Here is a 27,613-nt window from a genome sequence, read left to right as displayed (position 1 = left end):
GAGTTATTGGAGTTAGATGAGTCCTAGATACAGATGAACGCCATACGTATAAAACTGTCTTACAATGAGGTCTTCAGGAAAAAAAAAAAACCCACTATCCTGCATAAGACATCAACATTCTTATCTTTCAATTAAAGTACTTCTTAAGAAGCTACACACTTGTTTTTAGCTTAACATTCCTATGATCATTGAAAATTCAGTTTGTAATTGCTGTGGAACTTGGAAATCCCAGGAAGACCAAGTTGAATCTCACTCTGGCATTAAATAAAAAGCAAATGCTTAAGCAGGTTAAAGGTGGGAATGTGCTCCAATCAAATGCATCCCGTCTAAAAGCAGGACTGCTACCTGGTCATACACTTCTCCTTAGACCTCAGAACCCCTGGCTGTTGAAACCAAATGTAACATTCACACACCACTACAGTCCGTGAAAAGAGTATATTCTTTTATTGATTTTTTTTGTTCATACATCTTATTTCAACTTTCAATAATAAAATTCAATAAATTTGATTCCTTAATCATAAAAACTCGCTATACACATTATTTACAAGTTGCCAAAATCTACAAGCATAACAAACGTTACAAGGACCTCACTGACTCTAAGCATAGGACCGTCACACAGAAGGGAGTAACTAATCAACATACATCCGGATGGAAACTCATGGATATGCACAGTGTGTTTGGCACTGTTCGTTAATATTGGAACATTTTGTCAGAACGGGCATTCTCGAGCCTTAGTCACAACACGCCAGAATCTGCTATTCACATTATGATCAGCATTTCACCGTCAAACAATAACTGTTCAGTTTTAGGGAGCAATCTACAGTCGGACTTTAGAAGGAAGGTAATCCCTCCATTTCTTCACATGCCCCATGCCATCTGCTGAGTGAGTTTGACTTGGTGTCTTTGTCACTGTGGAGCATGTCAAGGGAAACGATTTAAAGGGAACGCCCTTTGAAACACATGGACACGAAGTTTTTGGGAGCACAAAGAGTTTTGATGATAGCTAACTTGGGGTGATTTGGCAGGAACTGAAGACTGATCAGTGCTTTTCAAAGTGTAGAGACTGCGTTAGTAGTTGGCCTCCTGTGAGAGGATCTGGAAGGCCTATATATAAGTTCAGAACACTTGACTTGCTTAAACAACTGTCCCTAAGGCCACAGTCTTGGGTCATAGGCTATGAATCTGTTTTGTTGTGTGGAAGGAAGTATAAAAACTCAACTCTAGGATTTTGGCTCTATTCCAAAGGGTAATTTGACACACTTCATTATAACAAACCTTGAGTCCTCTTATTTCAATTGAGTCCAGTAAATTTAATTTATTAAAGCTGTGCATACCCCAGAAGGTCTATAAAGGACATTTATACCTATTGTATTTATAAAAGGCCTTAAATTGCCTTAAATACACACCACTCTGCCCCATCCCCCATCCCCAGAGGAATAAAACCAGAGGAACACAGACCACACACAGCACAGAGGAACAGAACTGGGGAGTTCTCTAACAACCTTTAGATTACACACTGTAAATTTACACAGCATTTTGGCAATAAATTAAGTCTTTAAAATTTTGTACAAAAGAAAAGAAGTGCAAAGTAATGTCACTGGACCAAAATTCATTTTAATCGTTTTATTTCAAGTATATTTAAAAATCATAAATGGGGTTTGTAATCCAAAGCTGAAACACATCTTCTTTAGAGTCTGACAAGCAATTCCAGACCATACATTCCAAACCCATTTCCTTTGATATCTTTTTTTCAGAAGTCTGAGGCCTAGTATTGAAATTGCTTTATTCTAAATGTTCATGACTCTTGTATACCTGTTGGTAAAAGTTTTCTGAAAACTGTCCATCCATAAAGAATGGTTTCCATCCAGAGATTAGCAGTGTAAGAAAAAAACATTAACCATTTATCAAGAATTCAATCCTGTCAGGGCCAGTGCTGTTCTCTAGAACACAGAAGACCAGGTTCAATTATGCTTCCAGTTTGGCGATGCAGGCCTCCATCCTTTAACCATCACAGTGTTGTCGCTGAGACTCACTGGGAGGAGAGAACCCCAGGTGCCGCTCAAGAGGAGCCGGTTACTTCAGAATGCGAGCTGCCGTGGTAACTTCTCTCAAGTGTTCATTTTTAAATAAAAAGCTAATGGAAACGCTTCTTAAATGCTTTGGGTACTATCCAGCACACTACTCTTTACACAAAGGAGGAAATCAAAACTGTCCTTTAAGAGATTTTCCATCTTTTAGATGATTGTTTATTCACTTTGTTGGTTTTTGAGTGTCTAATTCAATATTTAAATGTCTTATATTCTGTACATCAAATATTGCAAGATTTTTTTTTTCAAATGATCCCTATAGCCCAGAACAGACACCACAGCAATCCTCTCAAGTCACACTGTTTACTCGAACAAAGAAATGAAATGGACGGAAATCTGAGGAAATCTTTGCTCAGCGGGTAAGCAAATGTTCAGCATGTGAACATCCAGAGCCTCTGAATGCCACTCAAGATTAGAGTACTTCCCCTTAGTAAGCCAATCAATATATTATTCTTAAAAATTAAAGTTTGGTCACTAAAAAAGACTGAACAAAAAGTATCCCCACCCACCACAGACAACTAAATCAGTCCTACTTACTCCCCCTACTCCCCAGACAAACAGGGAAGTAGCAGGAACGGAAGCCTCTATGCGTGAAATCTCAGTTCCTAAGACACGCACCGCAGCTCTCGCTTGAACCCCAGACTGTGTACTCCATTCGCCAATGTGCCCCATTTATAAATTTATTCCATACACACGCACGCGCACACACACACGCACGCGCACACACATACACACACACACACACACACACGCATACACACACACACACACGCACGCGCACACACACACGCTCGCGCGCACACATACACACACACACACACACACACACGCATACACACACACGCACACTCATTTGCTCTCAAGTAAGACACTTTTTTGTGTTTGTTGATAAATTATGAGGAATATGAACTAGGTGTGTACAGAGTTTTATAGGTACTTTGTAAACATCAGTCACTTGGGTCCTTTTCTCCAAAAGCCTGAAGTCAAATTATGCAAGCAGGGACCATTACTTCCCCAGACGCTGTTCACAAGCTGCATACTGCCGGAGGGCGGAGAAAAGGTCCTCATAGCTGATGTTTGAGTGAGAAGGCAAAGAGCTGAGAAGAGAACACAGGGGAAAGATTATATGGCACACTGTAATATCGGGGTGGGGCAGGGGGTCCAAAAGGAAGTCAAAGGCAGGAAAAAGTGAATTGTACAGAGGCTAATCTTGCCAAATGCAGTGCAAAACTGCTCAAGCCAAAGTAACCTGCCGGTATTTTACAAAAGAAAATTCGCACACTTAACACAAAAACCTATGTAAAAGCTGGAAATCTGTGTATTAACAATGTACCCAAATTCACTGTAAGAGCTCTGCATGTTCCCAGTAAAACCGGCAAAGGCAGGTTTAGCCCTGGCCAGGTCCTACACAGTGACATAGTGAGCGAGCACTAAGTGACTGTGTAAGTCACGCCCACCGACACTGCGGGCACACTGTCCTGTGAAGACTAACACTGGAGAGGCATGAACACAGGATGAGACGGTTCTAAGAACTTTAAATACATGAAATCACTTTCAAAAGTCAGTATGAAAAAGCCCTGTATTTTGTACAGCTTCAGAATGCGGTTTGGAAACTCAAACCTGGAAAAGCCACACACAGGATCAGACTACGAAAGCCACATTCAGAGCTCATCACATTACACACCTACACTTTTACACAAACACACCCCACGCCTTACTATTAAAAAACTCCTGCCTGACCTCTAACCTTATGATTCTCTTCCGCTACGGCTATTTACTAACCTTCCTGCAACTGCCATGAATCCTGAAAGTGGCCGGCCTTCCATCCATGAAAAGAACCATGTCTGCTGCCAACCTTGCCTTACTACCTCCATTCGAACTGTGTCTGAGGGCACTGTTCCTTAAATCTGCACCATGCTCCTCTGGATGAACCATGCACGAGGTTTCCAACAGCCTCTGTCTTCCACATTTTAGCAACTGCCCTGTCTACCAGTGTGTGTCTACTCTGTGACGACCCTCAGTGTCTGATGCTGCGGATGCTTCCCCTTGGATGACCTGCATCGTGGTCCTAAGTCTTCTGACTTACAGCATACAATACAGACAGACCTCAAGCAAATACAAACATTAGGAGAAATGTACAGACACAAGACAGTGGGCAACCCGTTGTGTGATAGGTGCCCATCACCTCTTCTATACAAACCCTCAACTCTACACTAAAATGCCTACTTAAAAGATAACAGTAGGGGTTGGGGATTTAGCTCAGTGGTAGAGCGCTTGCCTAGGAAGCGCAAGGCCCTGGGTTCGGTCCCCAGCTCCGAAAAAAAGAACCAAAAAAAAAAAAAAAAAAAAGATAACAGTAGCCAGGCCTGGTGGTACAAGCCTTTAATTCTAGTACTTGGGAGGCAGACAGATCTCAAGTCGAGTTTAAGGCCAGCCTGGTCTACAAAGAAAGTGCCAAGACTAGAGAGACCCTGTCTCAATAATAATGATAACAATAACAATGGTAACAGTAATAACAGATTAGTCCAACTTTCCCAAGTTGCCTTACTGAGCAGCATAGCTGAGACTCGAAACCTAACAGTCTTTTCTCCACTCTCCAGCTAACTTCTTGGCACTGACCTGAGAAGTTCCTAAAAAGGCTTGGCAAACCTTGGGGCAAACAGACACAGGCTTCTCAGAAGGACAACCAGGCCTGGAGAGCCAAGCTGCACGGGGTCTGCTTCCCCTCTGCTCCCTGCTGTGACCCACACTCTCATGTGACCCACACTCTCATGTGGCCCTCAAGCCTTTCATTTCACGGTTTCTTCTCTTCTTCCCTAAAACCTGCAGTTCTTAAGAGGTACTTTGGAGAGCTCCTCTGTTCGGACCAGGTCGACCCCGTCTAGGGCACAGGTGGTCTTTTTCTTTTCTACCCTTCTTATCCCTATTCTATGTATGAGTGTGTCCTACTAAGTGTTTCCATTAAAAACTGTAGAGCCTGGAGGTCATCTGCATCTCCCCTTTCTAGTGAGGATTCTCTTTATCCTTAGACTTCCTCTCAAAAAAACTCTTCTGCTCAATTCAGCGTAAAACCTCGTGAGGCCTCTCACTTCCTCTCCTAAGTTTTACTACAGTTAGTAAGTGCTATGGTATAGCCACATTCAGTGAATAATTCTCACGGACAGATGATCTGGAGTGTTTTTCCACTCATACTGGAGAAGTTGAATATATTTAAGTCTATTAAATCTGCACTCTGGTTGGCCATGGTAACACACACCTTTAATACCAACACTTGAGGCAGAGACAGATCCCTTGAGTTTGAGGTCTAGGACATTGCTACATAGAGAAACCCTGTCTTGGAAAAAAAAAATTCTCTTTTACTCTAAATCAGGGGTCAACAAATAACAGTCTGTCTGTGTTTGCTTACTTGCTTTGTTTGTTAGACAAGGTTTCAGGTTTGTCCAGAACTCAATTTTATAGCCTAGGCTAGCTTTGACCTGTTCCTCCTGTGTTAGCCTCCTGAGTACAGGAATTATCATCATATCCGACAGCAGTACACTTTTATAAGGAACAGTCATACTTAGTCATGAGTGTCTGTGAGTTGCTGGCACGCTGAGTCAGGCACATCTAATTGGCTAAGCAGAAGTTACATGACCTGAAACTCTAAGATACTCATGCTCTGGCTACTTTAGAAATCTGCCAACCCTGTTCTAATGAGTAATCTCATTCCCTTCGATGTACACAGGTAGAGCCCTTCACCTGTCTTCTCATCTGCTTCCTCCAGTCACACTCTAGCCAAATGGACAAACAAACCTTCCGAAATCACCATTCCATTCACAATACTGCTAATGCTTCACGCTGTCTCCACTCCTAGTCTACTCCTCACTGTGTTATCCAAACCATCTTCACTCCACTCCACCACTGCTCCAACGGAGCCAGCTCCGTGCACCCCTGTGCACCACAGTCTTCTGCTGCTTCTCCTCCCACTCGATATGCTTCCGGCTGTTACTATGACACAAAATTTCTGAGTCTCATGCATGGGCATACTCCTATTTTTCTGTGGAACAACAACTCCAACACTCAGACAGCAGTCACTCACGATCCACTAAGATAACTTGTCAATGCCAGGTATCTGCGCCATCGTGTGCTTTACTGTCTGAGCCGTCTACAGACCTCACTTTGCCACTCATGCTTAAGCACCCGAGATTAAGGAGGAGGCATCAGCATTGGTCTAGTACAGTGCTGGGACCAGAGAACAAAGCCAACATACTTTAGGTACTTACATGATCTCAGTCAATCTGATTTGCCAGGGAAGAAAGCCTAACGTGCTGTCCACAGGACCAAACTTCAACACTAAGTCAGGATCAGGGAAGCCATGTGAACCTTGGGAATAAAGACACACATGAAATTAACATGTACCATGTACACACAAACACTCAAAGGCTTCTTCGGTTTCCTTGCCAGTTCTCTTCAGAAGCCTCCTCATCTGAGTATCTCTAGCCCCACCCTACAAACAAATAGTGACATAACTTTGTTCACTCCAAATGTGCAAACCCTGGAAAGTCCATCCAACTACACTGATTCCCTTATGAAGTAGCTCAACTCTCACCCTCCCATGCCCCCTCTGTCTTAGCATCTTGGGAAAACATTGCTCTGGGGACTTCATTGCTTATATGGTTCCAGAACTGAGTAACTTTAAAAAGAAAAGGTTTTGTCGAGAAGTAGCCAGCTCTGGGCTGGGCAAGTGGCTCAGACCATAAGGCTTCAGTTCCCAGCACCCACAACCGCAGCTCTAGGGGACCTGACGCCTCTTCTCCATTCCCAGGGTACCCACACTTTTGTGCTTAAAAGCTTAAGTAAATAAATAAATCTTTTTTAAATGACAAAAGAGATCGCAGGAAGAAGGGGCAAGTAAATCTCTGTGAGTTTGAGGTCAGCATGGTCGACATAGTGAGACCCATCTCAAACAAACAAACAAAAACACAACAATGACAAAAAAGAAAAAGAAAAAATTATCTCCTTTTATTCCACACCCATTTCTTAGCTAAAAAACCTAAAAGACCAACTCCTACCTACACCTTATAAACTGTCTTCAGTGTTCCCCCGAGAAACGAGGGGCCAGACACCAGTGACATAAAAGAACATCTGAAATCGTGTGTCTTTTACTTTTATAAAAGTCAAAATGGACCAAATCTAGCCTATACAACTTGTAAAAGAAGAAAGCACAAGGGGAAATAACTGAGACTCTGGGTTAGGCAAAGAGCTCCTGCATCTGAAAACAATGTATATATGATATCCACACAATCAAAAATTGAGCTCATAAAAATTAAGGCATTATAAAGAAATCACTTTTAACAATGAGAAAGTAAAACCAAAAAGTAGGTATTTGTCCACCTTGTAATTTTATCACTACTCTTTTACGCGTGCATCCAGAGTATCAAAGAGTATCATCCTAGAACTCAACATGAGGAGAACGGGTGCCTGACCTCACGGATTGACGCAGGGATGCAGGTGTGGAAAGACAGAAACGAGTGCTGCAAGCTGTGCCCCTGCCTCTAGAAATGTGCAACACGCACACTGTAAGTCAGCATATAATAAAACACACACACTGTAAGTCAGCGTATAATAAAACACGCACACTGTAAGTCAGCGTATAATAAAAATAGGCAAACTATTTACCACTTTACCAAATAAATTGGAGGTGGCAAGTGACTTCATAAAGATACTCAACATGATTACCCATGAGAACTGTGAGTTAAACACCATCACATTCTTCAGCAAGAATGGGGAGCTAGAGCGGCCTACCTTTCTGACAAGGATAGGAACCATGGATAGGAAGGATACAAGGATAGGAAACTCAGTCACCACAAGACAGCAGGTCTATTATTAGGTCCTACCTTAGAGAAAGAAAACATACCCTCCCACACAAAGACATGTGTGCAGCTGATCAGAGCAATATTAACTATCAAAAACTATCAACAACTGCTGAGTGGATAAAGTGATCTCTATCCACAGAACAATACACTCCATGAAGAATCCGGAGTAATGACCTACTTACTAACACTAAGCAGACAAACCTCCGTATGCCCGTTGGGTATCGTATCTCATGCCTTTAATCCCGCACTCAGGAGGGTAAGGCAGGTGGATCTCTATGAGTTTGACGTCAACCTGTTCTAAACAGTGAATTTCAGACCAGTCCTGGTATTATAGTGAGACTCACTTTTAAAAGAAAAAAAAAAATTATGTTGAGTGCATATATGCTCAGTATTGGGCAGGATATGGAAATCTATATCCTGTATATGATTTCTAATAAATACAAAATTTAGTCAAAAAGCAAACCAGTGGTTGTCTGGTTTTGGTGAAGTGGACACCCATGAGTAGTCTGAACACAGTCATAAAAAACTATCAGTTAACTAAGTTTAAAAGATCAAGAGAATCAGGGCTTGTGCTGTCAGAGTGGGTCTCCTAGTAATCAGAGAAGCTATACCCACAAACTATTATCAGTATTACTGCCTAGACATGAGCCAACAGGGGCAACGGCAAAGCCATGCTAAAGTGCACAGGAAGAAAGCCCATGAGACCTCAACCCTGCACAAAGAAGTGCAGGCAACCAAGAACGCTAAGAGGAGAAATAGTCTTCCCAAGGAAGAGCATACCAACACCAAATGGTCAGTCCCCAAACATACATACAAGTAACACTATACAGACTGAGCAGACTATGTTTAGGGGAGGGAGCATAGAAGGGGAGGGAGAGGGAGATAGAGGGAGCGATTGATGCAAAAAAAAAAACAAAAAAAACAAAAAAAACAAAAAAACAAACAACAAAAAAAACCAACAACAACAACAAAAAAAAAAAAAAAACAAAAACATAAATTTCAAAGAAAATGTGGAGGGATAATATGAGAGGATCTGACCAGTGGAAGGGGAAGCCCTTGGTCCTGCTAAGACTGAACCCCCAGTGAACGTGACTGTTGGGGGGAGGGCGGCAATGGGGGGAGGGTGGGGAGGGGAACACCCATAAAGAAGGGGAGGGGGAGGGATTAGGGGGATGTTTGCCCGGAAACTGGGAAAGGGAGTAACATTCGAAATGTAAATAAGAAATACTCAAGTTAATAAAGAAAAAAAAAAAATATGAGAGGATCTGGAAGAAAGCAAGGAAGAGATATTAATCTCAAAAAAATAAGAGAAAGCCGGGCAGTAGCAGCACACACCTTTTAATCCCAGTACTAGGGAGACAGAGGGAGGCAGATCTCTTGAGTTTGAGACCAGACTGGTCTACAGAGGGAGTTCCAGGACAGCCAGGGCTAAGCAGAGAAACTCTGCCTAGAAACTATCTATCTGTCTGTCTGTCTGTCTATCTGTCTGTCTGTCTGTCTATCTATCTACCTACCTATGTATATGTATATGTATGAGACATATATAATATATATGATAAGAATAATTTTTAAGAATCTGTATACATTTTCATTATAAATTAACAAACCCTGAAGCGCCCAGGCTCTACACTACATACTTCCCTATGGGCTATCTGAAGGCCATCTATGGGGCCACCCCAGACTATCACTTACGACGTATTCAAAAACTCCTCTCTGATTAAGCTTCAAACTGTCAAGAAATGGTCACTGTCTCAGTAACTCTGATGAAACAGCTCTACGATGGTCTCTGCTCACTGAGCTCACAGAGCACACAGTTAACCAATGACAGAAAGAAGACCACAGAAGGAGCTAGCAAGGAGGGCAAAGGACGGGAATGAAGAGACAGAAAATGCATGGTTAGTAAATAAGGTACGTGGTATCCTATGGGAATGGATAAAAAAAACGAACATCCTGGTATTACAAGCCATCAATGGACATCCATTTGTTGGGAATATTCTTTTTTGAAAACATTAAAGATAACCCTAGGAAGAAGAACCACTGAGTTAGGGCAAAAGGTTCCTAAAGGGACCCCAGCGAGTGAGAAACAGCACAGCAAAGACTGTCATAGGCAGTGCAGGGTAACGTGGGGGATGCACATACGTATTTATATGAGCGTTTATATGTAATGCTGTGTTTTAGCAAACTGTAGCATATACAGTGGTTTGACTGCATTGCAAATTGAATGACTGCAAAAAGGAGAGAAGAGCAGGCTGCACTGGGGAGATGATCTCACAGGAAGTTGTTTATGATAACAAGGGAGCAGCAGAGGAAGAGGATAGAGAGGGGAGACAGCCCACTTAAATCCCAACTTCCAAGAATATTCAATTAAAAAAAAATCCTCAAAAACCCTTCCCTTGAACCACGAAGATAGGGGAAGGGAGCTCCACCCAGCCTAGTGAACTAATTCCCATTCACACAGTGGAGGAACAGACACAATTCCAGAAAGCTATCTTTGGTTGCTTCCCATGTGCCTACACACAAACTCAAAGTGAAATACCTAAATAAATCTTTTCTTTTATTAAATCCTTCCATTGTGCGCAAGGCTAAGCTCTGTATCTTGAAATCGTTTCCACTTGTGGGTCATTAACTGTCAGCATTGCAAGAGTACAGCAAGAAAAGCCTCCCCGAATCCCCACCCCAAGACGGTGGTTTCACTGTGTAGCCCTGGCTAGCTCTGGTAAAGAATAAAAAGAACTTAAATATGCCTTCATCTGTGTGTCTGGAAGACACAACGGGAAAAGTTCTGGACTTACTCAGTAAGCTGTCGAGCAGCTCTACACCCAGCTCCGTCGGCCTCCTCTGCTGCTGGGCTACTGACTGGCAAAAGTCCTGGGCGGCTCGCACAATGTCGGCTTTTCCGTCTTCTGGGGACAGCACCTTCACCGCCGATGGGCAATTTAAAACTAGAGAAGAGAACACACAAGGTAAAATTTAAAACTCTGCCACATTTGTTTCAAAATCAGGTTTATGACATACACTTATACCAAAACAAAGATACAATGGTGATAACTAGGAACCACTCAAGCTCCTCCGGGTCAGTATTTTAACATACTCGCTTTTCCCCTCTGAAAGGAGCCATGTACCTCAGGTCTATAAGAAATGGGGCCTAGTTTTATAAACAGCTTTTCCAAATCCTAAATAAAAGTAACATTATATAGTGAGTAAACACTCTATAAAAGAGGCTACCTACAATTTTTGTTTATTTAAAAATGGCATCTACACTCAGAGTCAATTCAGTAGTGACATAAAAGAAAACGAGAGACGAAAAGAAAACTGTTTCCGTAGGCATGCCTGTCTGAAGCTAACCTATAAATGTTAGGACTCTAGCTAACTGATAACAAGGCAAAAATATTACTTCTAAACTTTAAACATTCATACTGCCCTACAGGAAAGCCAGGTTTGCATAATTCATACACTCACTAACTCACGAATACAAATTATCCATTCCTGGGCTTCTCTGCTCATGGACTATAAAATCTGCCTGGTTAAACGACGTCTTTAACGTTGATTCATTTCTATAATGTCAATTGTTATTCTATCATTTTTCTGAACATTATCTTCTAGCAAGATATTAAGAATAAAGACTAGCAAAGCAAGATAAATGAAAAATGTTACAAAATCTGCTCTTCTCATGTCAAGTGTCCAACCATCCACGCACCTACCTTGATCGTCTTTGTCGTTACTATTTGCAAACTCTGCTGAGTATTTGGAACAATCTTGGCCCAAAAGTTCCTGCTGTTGTTTTAAAATTTCATCCATCAATCTGGAATTATTTCTCTTGAAAATACCTTAAAAATAAAATTATGAACAAATAAATCACAGCCAGATGAGGTGATGCTCTGCAGTGACTAATGGATTTCTGCTCTGGGTACACACTAGAGCCAAAGCTGCGTTTCGAGTAAAGCAGAAATGATATCTCAAACTGGAATCTAAAAGGAAACCCGACAGCAGAGCTGATTAATACCAGAGTCATAAAAAGGGCCAGGGCTACCTACCTGGAAGCAAGTGATCATGTGAGTAGGAAGGAATTAAGAGGTTCCTCACTTGAAGCTTTTATTTACAGAGTAACAAACTGAAATACGGAAATACAGTGTAAGGAAGGAGCTGGACGTCGCTCCTGATTACCAGTCTAACATCTTTTCTTTGCAGATTTATTATACATATTAAATGCTACTGCTTCATTTTAATTTGTTTTGTAATAAAAGTAGTATAAATTATGCACAAAATAAAAGATAAAATAAGAGCAAAATTAAGAGAATTTAAATTGAAGTACAGAAGTGCAAAAGTAAAATGTGATCTTGCAGCCATCTACAGAAGCTAACGTTTGTTACCACTACACCCCTAAGAAAGAAAACAAAACTAGGCATACGCTTAATGACCCAACTTTTAAAAAAGGAAAAAGAAGTGTGGAAAATGATGGGGCAAGAAAAGAAAGAGAATCAGCAGTATGCACAGCAGTATGTACATGTAAAGTGGGCTCAACCCTAAAACAGCAGTGGTCTCCCAGAAAGTGGCCCCCCAGGCTCCCAGGGAGTGGCATTATTTGAAAGTGGGATGTGTGGCCTTGTGGAACAGGTATGCCTTCTTAGAGGAAGTGTGTCACCAGGGTGGGCTCAGTGCTTATTCCCTCCCGCCGCTGCTGCCCGCTGATTCAGATGAACTCTCAGCTCTCTCCAGCGCCATGTCTGCCTGTGTGCTCCATGCTTCCCGCCATGACCATAACGGACTAAATCTCCGAAACATGAACCAGCCCAATTAAATGTTTGCCTTCATAAGAAATGCTAGGATGTTTCCTCACAGGGAGAGAAAACCAAGACAAGAAGTAATCAAAAGCAATGTCTTCCAATGGAAGGTTTATTATAAGAAGCAAGACATGGAGACCCACATGGTGTCTCAGCAGGTGAATGAAAGCGCTTGCTGTGAGTTCAAATTCAAAGCCTATGGTGAAAAGAGCCAACTCCCCATGTGTCTGCTGACCTCCACACACATGCCCTGGCACATATTCACCACCACCACACACACACACACACACACACACACACACACACACAAAATAAAGGTAAAAACAGTTTCTTAAAGCAAGACTTAAGCTGAACTGCATCGAGGAAATTAAAAGCTACATAGAGAGAGAGAGCATTAGGTAGGCGCACGCTCAGGATAAAGTAGCATCTGGAATGTGCTTCACACACGAAGGCTGCTGCTGAAATGGTACGTATGAGAAGAGGAGTGAGGGAGGCCCCGAGCCTCACGCCTCACACTGCTTGCCAACAGGTACCCAACAGTTTACAAGCAATGTACAGACAGGCGGCAGACTACTACAGGACTCCTCAGAGAATTCAGTTATGCCAAGGACGGCTATAGCAGCCGGAGTTTGGGCAAGGCTACCTGTCTGCCATGGGTGCACAGGCACCACAGCACGCACGAGATGTCAGAACAGGACAACTTTAAAGGAGCTGGCTCTATCTGTCTACCAAAGGTAGGCTGGGCCTAGGATGGCTCACGGTTAGGACTGACTCACTGTTCTTGAAGCAGACCCCAGTTTGGTTCCTAGAACCCACACCAGGCAGCTCAAGCGGAACTCTAGCTGCAGTGGAGCCTGTCTTCTGGCCTCCAGGACTGACTGCATTCACACCCACGCACTCCTTCACGCACACGTACAGAATAAAAGTAAATTGTTTTCTTTACTTTCCCTCTTACTTGGCCATTTCCTCTGAGAGACTAAACTAGGACACACACGAGTGAACGGAGAGAGAGCTGAGAGTGTGGAGCACCCTCAACCCCAGAGCTTGGAAGGTGGAGGCAGGAACACCAAGAAGTCGGGTCAGCCTTCCTACAAGGTAAGGTCAGAACTACGTAAGAGGGACAACACCACACACACGCCCAAAGACTGTTGTCTGGACTACCCATATCCAAGCAAGTTTGAATTAAAAAATACATAGGCACAATCATTTCAGATGAAAGTGGTTAACCTCAGGAACTATGAGTAGCAATATTCATAGGTATACTTGTGCAAAGATAGTTACAGATGTTGTTGAGCTCAAGTCAAAACCCCACATGTACAACACAAAGATGTCTGTACCATGTCAAACGGCAGATAAATATTAGATATAGACATACAAGTATTACAAGTCTCAAATGCCTACTAGAATGAAGTCCAGGGCAGCCAGGGCCACAGAGTGAGGCCCTGTCTCAAAGAAAAACAAAACAAAACAAATAAAAAATCAGACGACAACTTAGATTTATAAAAACTTTCTGGGGCTGAAGAAATGGCTCAGTGGTTAAGAGCACTGACTGCTCTTCCAGAGGTCCTGAGTTCAATTCCCAACAACCACACAAATATCTGTAATGAGATCCGATGCCCTTTTCTGGTGTGCCTGATACACTACAGTGTACTTATATATAATTAATAAATCTTTAGAGGAAAAACAACTTTCTTGATTTAAAGAACAATGTAAAAATCTCAGTAACATTCCAGCCAGGACATATGAATTTATTTTAAGAGATGGCTGAGTGAGTCTGAGAGTTTGTTGGATAAGCATGAGGACCTGCTCAAATCCTAGAGCTTGCTTAAAACCAGGTACAGTTGATGTATGCCTGTAACCCTAGTTAGGCAGGCACACGGAAGAACTGCTGGGGCTTGCTGGCTGCCAGTCTGCTGCAGGTGCAGTCAGAGGCCCACGGTAAAGAGAAACAACAGGATCCCTGAGAGCCTTCCCTGGCCTGCGCAGCACACACAGCCCCATGCACACACACTTGCGCTCACATGCACTTCTGTCTCACTTCTCCCTATTACGATCACAGCAACCCCCCCTTACCACTTCTTTAAGACTTGCATGCTAGTCTGCACCAATTTCTCGGCTTTACTTTAGCTTGCAGATTAAAGTGGGACACCTCAGCAACTCTTTAAGGCACCCCAGAGCCTCCTGCACTTCCGGGAAGCTAAGGCCTGCCCACAACTCAAGTTTCTTGCCTCTGGCTCCCACGGTGCTGCAATCCCAGTACCAACAGTATACTTAGTCACCAAGTGGCTCCCAATCTTTAATCTTCCCTCCTCGACGTCCCTGAAGCACTGACATGAGCATCTGTTTCCTTCTCACATTCTCCATTGAAGGCAGGCCATCATAGAATGTTCCTTCAACATCCTCCTCTTCCTTTCCACTGAACCTTTGTCCTCCTACCTCCCCAAATGGAGAGAACTCAGTCCTCTCTCACTGCCCACGTGCTTCTCCTTGAGTCCAATCATTCAGAGACCTTTAAAGCCACTAGGGGACAGGACAAGGGTAAGATAAGTATGGCAAAATTTAGGATGCACATTTAAAGGTATGCCAAGAAACCCAGTACGAAAATAGCGCAGCTTCTCTATAAAATTCATGTAAAGACATAAGGCGTTTACATTTTAAGTAAGACGCTCTTGTTCTGTTCCTAACATGTCCAGTTCATCCCAACACCCACTTCTACCTTGAAGTTTTGTAAACAATCAGATGTGAGCAGAGTGAAGCATTGTGGTATATCATAAAAGGCTAGCTCTCAAAACAATCAGGGCAAGTTGGGGGATGGCACAGCAGCTCACATCAGTAAACCCAACACTTAGGAAACTAAAACAAGCAAGGTTACTACTGTGGATCTGGGGCTAGCCTAGGCTACATCCAAAATTCCAAGGCATCCTGGAATACATACAGCTTGGAAGAAATGGAAGAGGGCTGTAAAAGTTATAAGCGTTTAGGGTTAAGGACGGAAGAAAACAGGCACAGTGAAAACTGTAAACGGATGAGGTGAGCTTCCGGGTTCTATTTCTAAAGGCAGCATGGCCTGCCCAGCCGTGCCACTAAGCTAAGCTCTGGCTCTACAGCATGGCTTGTACACCTCCATTCCTTCAGTCCACTGCCACTGTAGTTTCCAGTCACCGCAGCCCTCCTCATGACCTCCCAGAATGCTTCACTAGGCTACCAACCACTCAGCTTTGGGTGCCGTCCTGGCACCTTCCAACTGTCACCTTCAATATTTCACAATGTACTAACCACTCAACACAAACACTGTTGTCTGCGTCCACAGCAAATGGGTAGAAATAATCATGATAAGGAAACAGGTCAACCTATTCCTTTGTGGTTCTATAATCAGCAAAATAAGGACTGCCTCATGTTTCTCACACAGATGGGGTTGCCCCAACCCCTATCGTTCATGTGCCCTTCACTGACCCTGTAGAATTCCCCCAATTCTTTTCGGGGCAACAAAAGGGTCACTCCATTCTTCCTCCAACACACATGGATTCTGTTCAAATCCCTTAATAAACTTAACACTGAACTTCTAAGTAGCACTAACTTATGTCACCACTGCCACCATTGAAATGCCATTTCTTACCTGTAAGTTCCTAACTTATGAATCTCTCTCTCCAAGTCATTCCCCATATAAAAGAAACTCAATGTTTATTTAACAAATAATCCGTGCACACCAAAACCTAAACGGACAGACTCCTGAATGGGAACTTTGGTTTTCAGGAACCTCTCACAATCCAAGCAGCCGTTTCCTGACTGCAGGCAGAATTTAAAGAAAAGAACGGTAGAGCCATTATCAAGTATCTCTAGATAGCCTGGCAGAAAGTTAGAGAGAACCTTGCTGTAGGCTGAGTTGGACAAACAATCGGCTAAAATATAACCTGTAGTTTCTGTCTGAGACTTATGTGAATTGGATTATGAGGAAAATTATTCTTTTTTTTTTGCATTTCTGAGAAATTTTTATTGACCTTTTGAATAAAATTTATTTGCCAGGAAGGATGACCCCATTACACTTCTGCCGGAACCAGTGCATGGCCTCCTCTTTGCTGATTCTGTGTTTGGCCCCAATGCAGCCTGTTCTGCAATTCTTGTCTGCGATGCTGAAACCTGGCCTACCCAGCACCACCTAGAAATTCAGGTCATAGATGCCAATGCTTGGGTCATATTTGATGCCCAGGTCAATGCGTTCCTGAATCCCAAAGCCGAAGTTGCCAGTATCAGAGAAGTTCTTCCTCCCTAATTCGTACTCTCGCACCTTCAGGCCTTTCTCAGAATCTCCTCTGCCTTGGCTCCACGGACTGTGCAGTGAACAGCAGCCTCCTCATTTCTCCAGATGCCAAAGGACCTGACAGGGTCTGGCCTGTGAGCTGCTCCAACACCTTGGCTGCCTGGGTCAGCCTATCTCCGCTCTCCCGCACACAAATATTGAGCAGAGCTCGCAGGATGCCAAGTTCCTGCATGGGGAACTTTTCACCCTGATCTTGTGCCATGGTAGAGAACAGGAAGAGAGAATGAGACTCTCTCTTAATGATTCTTAATGACACACAGCTTGACCACAATAGCTGATCATACTCTATGGCATTTCCTTCATCCATGAAGTGTGTAAGTATTGCTAGTGTACATTTCTCTGTAGCAGTCTACATACACTTCATGTGTGTGTGTGTGTGTGTGTGTGTGTGTGTGTGTGTGTGTGAGAGAGAGAGAGAGAGAGAGAGAGAGAGAGAGAGAGAGAGAGAGAGTCATAGCGCCCTGTGTTGGGGCTTTTCCACTTTGACATGGATTCTGGACATGCAGCTCAGGTTGTCAGGTACACACGTATTCTTGCAATAACCTGAAAATCTAATGTAAGTTTTGTAACAACGTAAGACATTTCCATTTTGTTGCTCTATAACCAGCTTTCCCAAAGGAGAGTAATCACAAATAAAGGACTGTGAGTCACCTTTGAAAACACACCTGCATGTACGCAGGGGCACACTCCAATTGCCATGAAAGAACAAACTTAGGCTAGGAAATCTGCATCTCAGAAAAAAAAACACGATTTTAATGTTTCTTGATAAACATGAGCTATGTGTGTGGAGAGCCAAACATGAGTTTCTTTTTATAGTCAAAGAAATATTTGTAGGTGTGGTACTAAAAACTGAGTGCAAAGTTTGGACAAGAGAATGCTCTTGACCGTGCATGGTAGCACACTAGAACGCTATACCCCATCACACTGGCATAGCTGCTGCTTCTGAGGCTGCCGCTGGTGCATTTCTGCACAGCACTCATGGAATCAGTGGCAGTGCAGTGTGTCTGCTGTCCCTGATACAACACCGATCCTTCCCTGTTCCGCTGTCCTGCATATCTCAATCCTGGCATTCTACCAAACGCTTTGGCTGATGCTGTTCAAGTCTGAAAATGGAAAGGCTGGTAGTTCTTGAACCGAATACTGTAGTTGGGAGTAGAGCTACAACTTAGCTTTGAGACCCTGGGTTTGAATCTCAGTCACCACACATTAGCCAACCAAGAAATCAGGATTCCCTCAGCGGCAGGCTATTAGAGAGATAGCTCTGATGCGTGTCCTCTCAGCATTCAGAGCTCACCTTTTTAAGGAAGGAAGAGCACCATTGTGAGCACTACAAGGAAGTGGGAAGAGGAATTGTCCCAGGTGACTTCATTATCATTTTGACACATCCAAGAGTCACCAGCAAAGTCTCAATGAAGGATCACCCAGATCGCAGTGACCTGAGGACAAATCTTCGGGAGGCGATCTCAATTGTTAACAGACAGAGGAAAGTCCAGCACACTGTGGGTGGCATCATTCCCTAAGAAGGCAGTTAAGCATGAACCTGTAATAGAACCAGCAAGCAGTGTTCTCCTTGGTTTCAGTTTGAGTTTCTGACTGACTTCCCTCAGTGATGGACTGTAAATTGTTTTACGTATAAACCAAGTAAACCTTTTCCTACCCTGAGTTGCTTTTGGTCATAGTACTTTATTACAACAAAAGGGATAAAACTGGAACTGGGATATTATGTGAGACCGGAGACATTGCAAAACACAACTGCAGGAGGTCCCTTAGTCCTGGTAGTGAATATAGCATTCTAAGTACAACAGGAATCTACTAGAGGGTTTTAATCAGCGTTTGAATGATGTTATTTTAAAATAAAATGGATCATAGCCAGGTTTGATTGTGTTAACCTGTGCTAGGAATGAGATGCTGAAAGATGTTGAGTTCAAGACCAGCCTAGGCAACAAGTGAGTTCCAATCTAGCCTGAGTGAGAGTGAGATGCCTTCTCAGAAAAGCCAAGAGCTAACACTGGCTTGGTTGGTGGCAGGGTATTCACAGGCTCTGGATTGAATTCCAAATCCATGCCATCCCCAGAAAATTACTTTGCTGATAGGTGAAGAATGGATTATAGAGGGGTCAGAATCTAAATAAAGACCAATGGGGGAAGGGGGACAGTTAGTGTAGTGACACAAGAGAAAGGCAATGTCACTGAAATTTGGGTGGGACAGACACCAAAAGAAGGGAGACATACTCCACACAAGGCTACAACTTCCACAGAATGTAAGAAGATACTCAGCTGAGCTTTCAACATCGACCACTTGATGAGAGTAACTCCTGTTTCCTAGCATGGAGGAAAATATGCAGGCAGATTGGAGGGGTTTTCAAGAGTACTGTTTTAGACATGTAATATTGGAGATACAGTCTCGAGTTATGAAGCAATGGGACTATAGGTCAACACACAGCGCTACGTAAAGTCACAGGAGCCACCTGAGACAGCACTAAACTGCCCATACCCACTCAGTTCATGGCTAAGTTGAGCAGAAAGATAAGGACTCATACATCTCACATTTAGAAGAAACAAAAGAGAAGCCAGCATGAGACTCAGTAGGTACAGATGTAAATCAAGACATCCAAGCAAACGTGGTGTTACAGAAACCCGAATACCTACATTTCAAACAGAAATAAATCCACCAGTCTACATCTAAGATACAAACTGATCTCAGACTCCATATTGGAGTCTTTTAAACTCTCTGCTCTGACCTGGCAGCAGCAGCAACACCAAAACAGTGGTGGTGGTGGTGGTGGTGGTGGTGGTGGTGGTGGTGGTGGTGGTGGTGGTGGTGAATGAATGCCTTTAATCTCACCACTAACTCAGGAGCCAGAGGCAAGCAGATCTCTATGTGAGGCCAGCCTGATCTACAGAGCAAACTCCAGGACATCCAGGGCTACACACAGAGAAAAGAAAAACCTCTGCTCTGAACAGCAAATGACAATCTGAGATCGTATAGAGGTCTCCACATTCAGCCCACCCTCACGCCCAAGCATGTGCACACTAACCAGGCAATAAGACATGGCATGACCTTGACGAATTAAGAGAACCAGGAAACAAGAAGTTTAAACAAGTATTCTTTCAACAAATCTTGCGTGTATTTCTTAAAGATTCTTCAAAACTCATGTGAAATGTATAATCAATCTAATAAAGTGGCTTTTTAAATATATATTTAACATAGCTTTTGATATAAGGATTTTTACAAGTGTTCCTTTTATAAAGCGAGCCTTTAAGAAACTTCTAGGAAAAAAGAATTTAGAGGACAAAGAAAAGAAAAATAAACTGAAAGTCTCCTACTTATCAAGCTCCTCTAAGCTACGCAATTGAAGCAGTATTTCCTTATACACAATGCCTCGAGACCTAAGTAAGCTCCCTGTTGGCTACCTTAACCTCTGTAACTCACAGCTATCACACTACCGGAGCGGAATCTCTGGAGAAGAAAACATATACTTAATACTACAAGTATTTTAAATAAAAAATATATTAAAATTTTACATGACTACCGCAGTCATAAACACAAACCCTTATAAGTCATTGGACTATTTCATTTTAGTGGAGAGCCTCATCTTACCTCACAGACCAACCATTATGCTAGAATGTGAACATGCTACAGCAAAGAAGTAAACATGCTGTGGCTGTGGCTTCACAGAATGGCTTTAAGCACCTCAAACATAAGAAGTACGTAAGTGAGGAAGACATACAGGTTTTCTCAGCTCCGGCTGCAGTTTACGTGTCTATCTATTTCGTCACCATCCAGAAGCAGGCACAGAGCCTCACAAATAAGGCAAGCGCACCCCATGGCACCCCCGCTGCACACCAGCAACAGCTCCAGCCACGCTGCACATTCTGAGACAAGAACGTCCAGAACCCTGCTTATGTGACACCTGGCTCACGGAGAGCAGAAGCGCTCTCAAGTTAAGCTGCAGTAATTAAACAGGGATCCTAAAGCTCGGGGTGACTGCTTAGATCCGCAAGGTACGATAAGGAAAACCCTCTGCCTGAAATGCCTTTTATAAAGTCTCTGTCACCTGTGTCAGTACCACGACCTGAGGCTGATGCAATGACAGCCCACAAAGGGACTACTGTCTGCATTCTAATGGTGAAGATCAACACAGGCTGTAAGAACAAAAGCTTTTTTATAAAACTGGTTCAATTCCAAACCTGGTTCCTTGGCTTTCTGATTCTGTCTCTTGAGGTGGAATTCATTCAGACTGACTACATTTTGGCATAGCTCACAGTAGGAATCAGCAAAGGGGATGGCGAGATGGCTCAGCAAGTCCAGGCTCTCCTTGTCTTTGAGCCGGGAGACCTGAGCCACACGTGGTGGGAGAGGAGGGCCAACTCTTTCAAGTTGTTCTCTGTCCTCCATAGTGTGCTGTGATACTCACACCTTTGAACCAAAGAACTGAGTGGCTTTTAAAAGAGTTTAACAAAAAATAATTGTTTCTGTTAAGATTTAACACACGGGGCTGAGGAGATGGCTCAGTGGTTACAGTATGCACGGCTCTTGCAGGAGACCCAAGATCACTTCCCGTAGCCAACACAGATGCCTGTAACCCTGGCTTCCGGGTGCACTGCCCTCTTCTGGCCTCCACTTCCAGCCTCCAAGAATACCAGCACTTAAGGAGCACACACACGAATTAAAATAAATCTTTGTTTAAAGGCTTAATGCATAGATCTAGCACTGGTTTAACGGAAGAGCATTAAGAACAAAATTATTCCTTACATCAAAAACAAACAAACAAACAAACAACAACAACAACAAAAACCAAAGCAGGAGAGAACCTTTCAGAGATGAGGCAGGACTGGGATGAGACAACTGCAGAGCCGACCGACCAACTGGGCTGGGCTCGACTCTGGCTTTGGGTAGAGTCCTCTGTGGGAACAAGGCAGTGGGGAGATAAAATGCAAGTCCTAGGAAAGAGAGAGAGGCTCCCTTCCTAGTTTCTAATTATGGAAAAGCAAAGGCCTCAGGTACACTGTTCAGTAAACCAAATACAATCCTGAGTGTATGGAGACTTTCAATACCTCTGGCAGCTCTCTAATCAACACAAGGAGAACAATCACATTAAGAGTTATACCTCGGGGCTGGGGATTTAGCTCAGTGGTAGAGCGCTTGCCTAGGAAGCGCAAGGCCCTGGGTTCGGTCCCCAGCTCCGAAAAAAAAGAACCAAAAAAAAAAAAAAAGAGTTATACCTCCTGCTCGTATCTATGTCATGGGTCAAACTAGAACAGACTCATTTACTTTCCTGAAGGAGTCTAAGGTTCCACTCTTGGGAAACAAGAGCTGCAACTCAGTTCCTTATGCCTGGGTACCAGAAGCACAGCCCTCTCTGGAGTCAGAGTGTGCACTGCCCGACCACAGCAGGCATTTAACACCAAGCACACCCTGGAAGAAACCAAAAGGAGAGCAGAGAGGACACCTATGGAGCTTCTGATGTATGACCATCAAGTGCAGACACACAGGAAAAAAACGCAAGTATCTTTAGAGATGCCGAGGTTCTTAGGGGATCCAGGAACAAAGTGGGGCAGAGCAAGACTGACTGACAAAGGACAGGAGACACTAGTGCAAGGTGAAGGCAGACTCACAAGGATCAGAGACAGTCACATGTCAACCAGAAAGCGAATACTCCAGCAAAAGGTGGTAGCCAACAGCCTAAATGTGGATATGATGTGGGGTACAGAGGTGGGGGAGAACGAGGTTGTAAAGGCTGAGATTAGGGCTAGTGAGAAATAATTACCCAAAATCTACCCCGCGGCACAGATCTACGAATAGAGAGATAAAAGCAGAAAGAACAACAGAACACTTTTGCTGTCTCGTTCCTGAATCTCACACAGAAAATAATACCTTGCTGACTCAGTTCTACTTATAATAAGTAATGCTACCCCCAAACTGTCCTCACACGTGAGTAAGAATGTACAAGCCGAAGCATGGTGTGTGCGTGCGTGCGTGCGTGCGCACACACGTGCATGGAGGTCTCAGTACCATACCCACTGAGCTCCATCCGCAGCCCATGATTATTCTTACTGAAGGCGAGTGGCAGAAGCTTTTGTTCTATGCTAAGGTCAAACTCCAGTGTGCAGAAGCACCACGTAAGTAGCCTGACGAAAACAGAGATGCCGGGTTGGACTACCTTAATCCAGCTGATCAGGAAGTGTGATGATTCAGTGTTTCCCATGAACATTCGAGGACTCAAACAAACCTACCGTGAGCATGGTACCAACACAACTGGGCAATAAGGGGGTACCCATCCGGACTATCTGGAGCACTGTGCACCTCAAGTGAATACAAAAAAGCACAGGAGCCCCAAGGCTGTAATGCCAAATACAGTTAAGAAACACTTTTTTTAACACAATTCCTATCGTAATCATTTTCTAATTCATAATCACACAGACAACATAGTCAATTCTCCTTATGAGAACCGTGAGCTCTGGGTTACAGTGCTCAACTTGCTAAAGGTCCAGAGTTTGATCCCCTGAACGACCACCCAAAAACCAAGAAACTCCAGGTATTCGGAAGAACGAATTGATTGATTGATTGATAGATAATTAGATGGATGGATGCCAAGTTTGGGCACATGCCTGTAACTCCAGTACCAGAGAAGCTGAGGTAAGAAAATCTTAAATTGAAGGCCAGCCCACCAAGACCTTTCAACGACAAAAGCAAACAAACTTGGTCATCAGTTCACAGGAAGAGACAAATGAAAGTAAATGTCAATGGGTATTTTAGTCTAAGGATTAAAAGCAACCTATAGCCCATCATAATTGGAATGAACGGTATTTAAATACAGATTCGAGGTTGAAGAAATGTAGGCTAGGGGGAAATTAAATCATAGGCTTGTCTCCACAGTGGCTGCTACCAACTCCCCTCAGCTCTACCTTGCGGCATAAGGCAGTTTCCCACTGAGAAGTAAAATCTACTTCCTTCCTTCCAGACAGACAGATCTGTGACTGCTTGCTTAAACTAAGTCCTAAGTCCTGGCAGCTTTGGTCTGATTCTGGGAACCTGGGAATCTGGAGGCAAGTGGATCATTGTGAAGCCTCCATTACATAAGAAAGCCCATGGCAGCCTTATGGAAACAGACGACCATCTCTCTCCCATCCCAGCCATTATGAGCCAGACATAAAGTGGATGACACATGGCAATCTTTATGTCCCTGCCAGTTAACTGACTGCAATATAAGTATAGAGGTAACTCCAAGGAAAACTGCCCCACTGTACTGAGTCAACACTTAATTATTTTAAAACACTGAACTCTGGAGTAAATTTCTATAAAACAACATACGAGCAAAATAGCCACCTGAGCGTGCATTCGCCTTACCTTGTTCCCAGCATTCTGCTACTGAAACCTTCCTGTCATATTCACTGTTCCCAATGCCATTCACCTTACCTTGTTCCCAGCATTGTTACTGAAGCCTCCCTGTCATATTCACTGTTCCCAATGCCATCCACCTTACCTTGTTTCCAGCATTCTGCTACTGAAACCTTCCTGTCATATTCACTGTTCTCAATGCCATTCACCTTACCTTGTTCCCAGCATTCTGTTACTGAAGCCTTCCTGTCATATTCACTGTTCCCAATGCCCCCTTCAACGCTATTGTTTATCTAGTGGGAATGCCACCAAAGAGGTGCACTTCCAATTCACACACAGGGAGGGACAGGGTAGTGTTTGAACTCCAAACCCTATGTACCTTTGGTAGTTTCCAGTGCAAACATCACTTTCCCTTCTTCCTAGAGCCACCAGGGGACAACAGCACTTCTAAGGGACTTCCCCTCTTGTCTCCCTGGTCTTTCATACTCATTTGCTGTGACTGCATTAATGTAGACATACACATATGTCAATACACAAAAAGTCTTCCAAATACCTATAGCGAAACAATCTTAAGTAGGGGCGTACTAGAGGAAACAGGATGAAGTTGAAGCACCTTTATCAAAGGTCTCTGACCTTGGTCACCCACTTTAAAACCTGAGCTTTTCCTTCCGGCTACCATCTCCTCTCCCCTCCATTGTGCATCTAAAACTCCAACACATTTACATTAGATGTCAGACTTTTTTCCTCTAAGAGCATATGACACAGGACCTGAGTCACATCAGAAATTCAGTAACAGGAATTGCAGGAAGAAGGAAGTGTGGCTGTACTGTGAGCTCCTGCTTGCAGTCTTGTCAACAGCTCAGTTCTACCTTTCCCTTCCTACTGGATGTGTGTCCATCCACATTACTTAATGCCTTGGTTTTCACTGTTCTACTGCCTTATTATATCCCACACTGCTGGCTGCACACTGCTGGCTGCACTGGTTCAGGCGAGAGCCATGTCACCTCCTAGACTTCTCCTGGTCTCACGAGTCCTTCAGGAAACCCTGCATTGTCAGTCTCTGAATGTACTGCCCTTTACCCTACAGGGCAAATCCTCATTCAGATCGCAGGCTCCCTCCCGGAGAGCCACACTCCTTACTAGCTGTAAAAGAGAGGGTGAAGCAGTCAGAGGTTACTATTGCCCCAATCAAACCCCGAACTCAAATATGTGAAGATTTAAAGGTAAAACTCAAATTGCTTCTCCACAGCATGCAGGCCATTTACTGGAGAATAAAGCAGTCATTTTTCTTTCCTGCAGACCAACCCTCCTGACTCATCCTTCTCACCACAGCTCTAGCTTTAAGGAAACACCAATGCATTTAGGATTGATGGAAATCCAAGGCTGACATTTAGGGCCTCCACTTTATCTCACTCCCATTCTTCAATGCCCTACTCACATTTCAACTCCTCTACCCCAACTCTCAAGTTCCTACCTTCAGAATCTCTCTCCTTTCTAGTAAAAACTTCACTCCCCAAATCACCTATACATGTGTCCCTTTCTCCCCCCCAGTCAGAGACGAGGGCAAAATTCCAAGAAATATATTTGGCATTGTGCTTTAGGCTTGTTGTCATGCGGTGTTGAATACCGTACTTAACAAAAACCATGGTGAAACCCATTGCCTTGATTAGAACTTGCAGGAAGACAAGTTTATCAAGTACTACTGTACCCGCCACTAAGGAGAAATGGTAACACGTGATTTCAGGCCTTGTTCCAGGCTTATCTAAACTCTTACATACTTTTCAGAGGTCCAATTCAAATGTCACCTAACTTTAAGATGTCATTTGGAAAACCCACGATGCGGTTCTCGTATAAATTCTCCACTGCCTAGTCGCCCTTAAGAGGAGTTCATTGAATCCCCTTTCAAGAACACACAGACTGGTTACAATTATTTACCCGTTACTTTTGTGACCTTGGGCAAATCAGTTAATGTTTTGAACCTCAGCTCCCTCTTTGGCGAAACAACGCCACAGAAAACCATCTCCCTTAACGGACTACAATAAATCTTTCAAATGTTACAAACACTAATCAAATTAAAAGACTTAGTCGGTGTTCAATAAAACAGATCTCTCTTCCTCGAAAGCACCGGCACCGTGATTTTTCCTTAAGGACCAAGGGCTACTGAAATCACAGGGCCTGGAGAGGGCGGCGGCCTCGCACAGCAACCAGGAACAAACTAGCTAGAAACGTAGTCCTCAGACTCGGACGCGCCTCTGACACCCTACCTCCCACCAGCCTCACCTTGGTGGTCGTAGACGCTAATGTAGGAGATCCCCACGGCCATACACCACACCACCAGGCTGGCGATGTCTGAGAAGCTGGGTTCTTGCACTTCCTCGGTGATCACCAGGCCCATGTGCACCGGCAGCTTCTGCAGGGACCGGCCGTCCGCGCGCCAGCGCAGCCGGGGGTGGGTGGCGGCCGGTCCCGGTCCCCGGTGCGGGTGCCGGTGATGACGCCGGTTCCTGCCGACGGCCGGGAGCTTGCGGAGCGTGAAGCCGAGCGGCGCTAGGACCGCGGCGGAGGCGGCGCGACAGCAGCGCCGCCAGATCCAGTTCCATGTGCCGAAGCGAACGCGGAGCCAGGAGGTGAGCGTGCGGTACAGGCAGAACAGCAAGTGCAGCACCCGCCACACCAGCTCGTACAGCCCCGTCATACTCCTGTGGCGCTCGGGCACAGTCTCCTCCCTCCGGCCCTCACCCGCGGCGCGACGGGGTTTTATCCGCCCCAGCGGCCGGCGCGGGCCATCGCTCCGCGTCCCCCCACCCCCCGCGCCCGAGCCCCTCGCCACTGCCAACACCTCACCTAGCCCCTGCCGCCATCTTCCTCCGCCCTCGGCAGCCCCGCCCCTGCTAGTACATGGACAGTTCTGATTGGCTGCCGGGGAACTCTGACGCGGCTGGGAGTCGTGGCTGGAGCCGCCACGACACGGCTAAAGAGAGCGTGAGCTTGAGAATGAGGCCGGCTCCCGGCCCCTGGCGCCCCCTGGGGGTGAGGAGGGCGACGCGCCAACGCCTCTACCCTTTCTCTGGTGGAAGGATTGGGCTGTTCCTCAGACTGAGAGGAGGATCTGCATCCTCAGATGTGTTGTCTGTCTCCTCTCATGGTCATGACAGAAAGGATTCCCAAGGAGTTAAAAGTAATCCTAAGGGACTGGAAGTTACACAGAGAGAGCAAGTGCAGATGCTAGAA

General features: G+C 44.3%; 1 protein-coding gene across 1 annotated transcript; it reads right to left on the bottom strand.

Moving 5' to 3' along the window:
* Nucleotides 1–421: 421 nt before the first annotated feature.
* Nus1 (NUS1 dehydrodolichyl diphosphate synthase subunit) lies at nt 422–27,168 on the bottom strand. Its single transcript, NM_001164157.1, is given in 5 exon segments — nt 422–3,184; nt 6,350–6,449; nt 10,735–10,884; nt 11,644–11,769; nt 26,663–27,168. Coding segments are annotated over 5 exon segments (882 nt in total). The 5' UTR covers nt 27,078–27,168; the 3' UTR covers nt 422–3,093.
* Nucleotides 27,169–27,613: the final 445 nt, after the last annotated feature.

The sequence above is a fragment of the Rattus norvegicus genome, chromosome 20 (assembly GCF_036323735.1).
Source record: "Rattus norvegicus strain BN/NHsdMcwi chromosome 20, GRCr8, whole genome shotgun sequence".
NCBI classification, from domain to species: Eukaryota; Metazoa; Chordata; class Mammalia; order Rodentia; family Muridae; genus Rattus; species Rattus norvegicus.
This window is presented reverse-complemented; position numbering and strand designations above follow the sequence as displayed.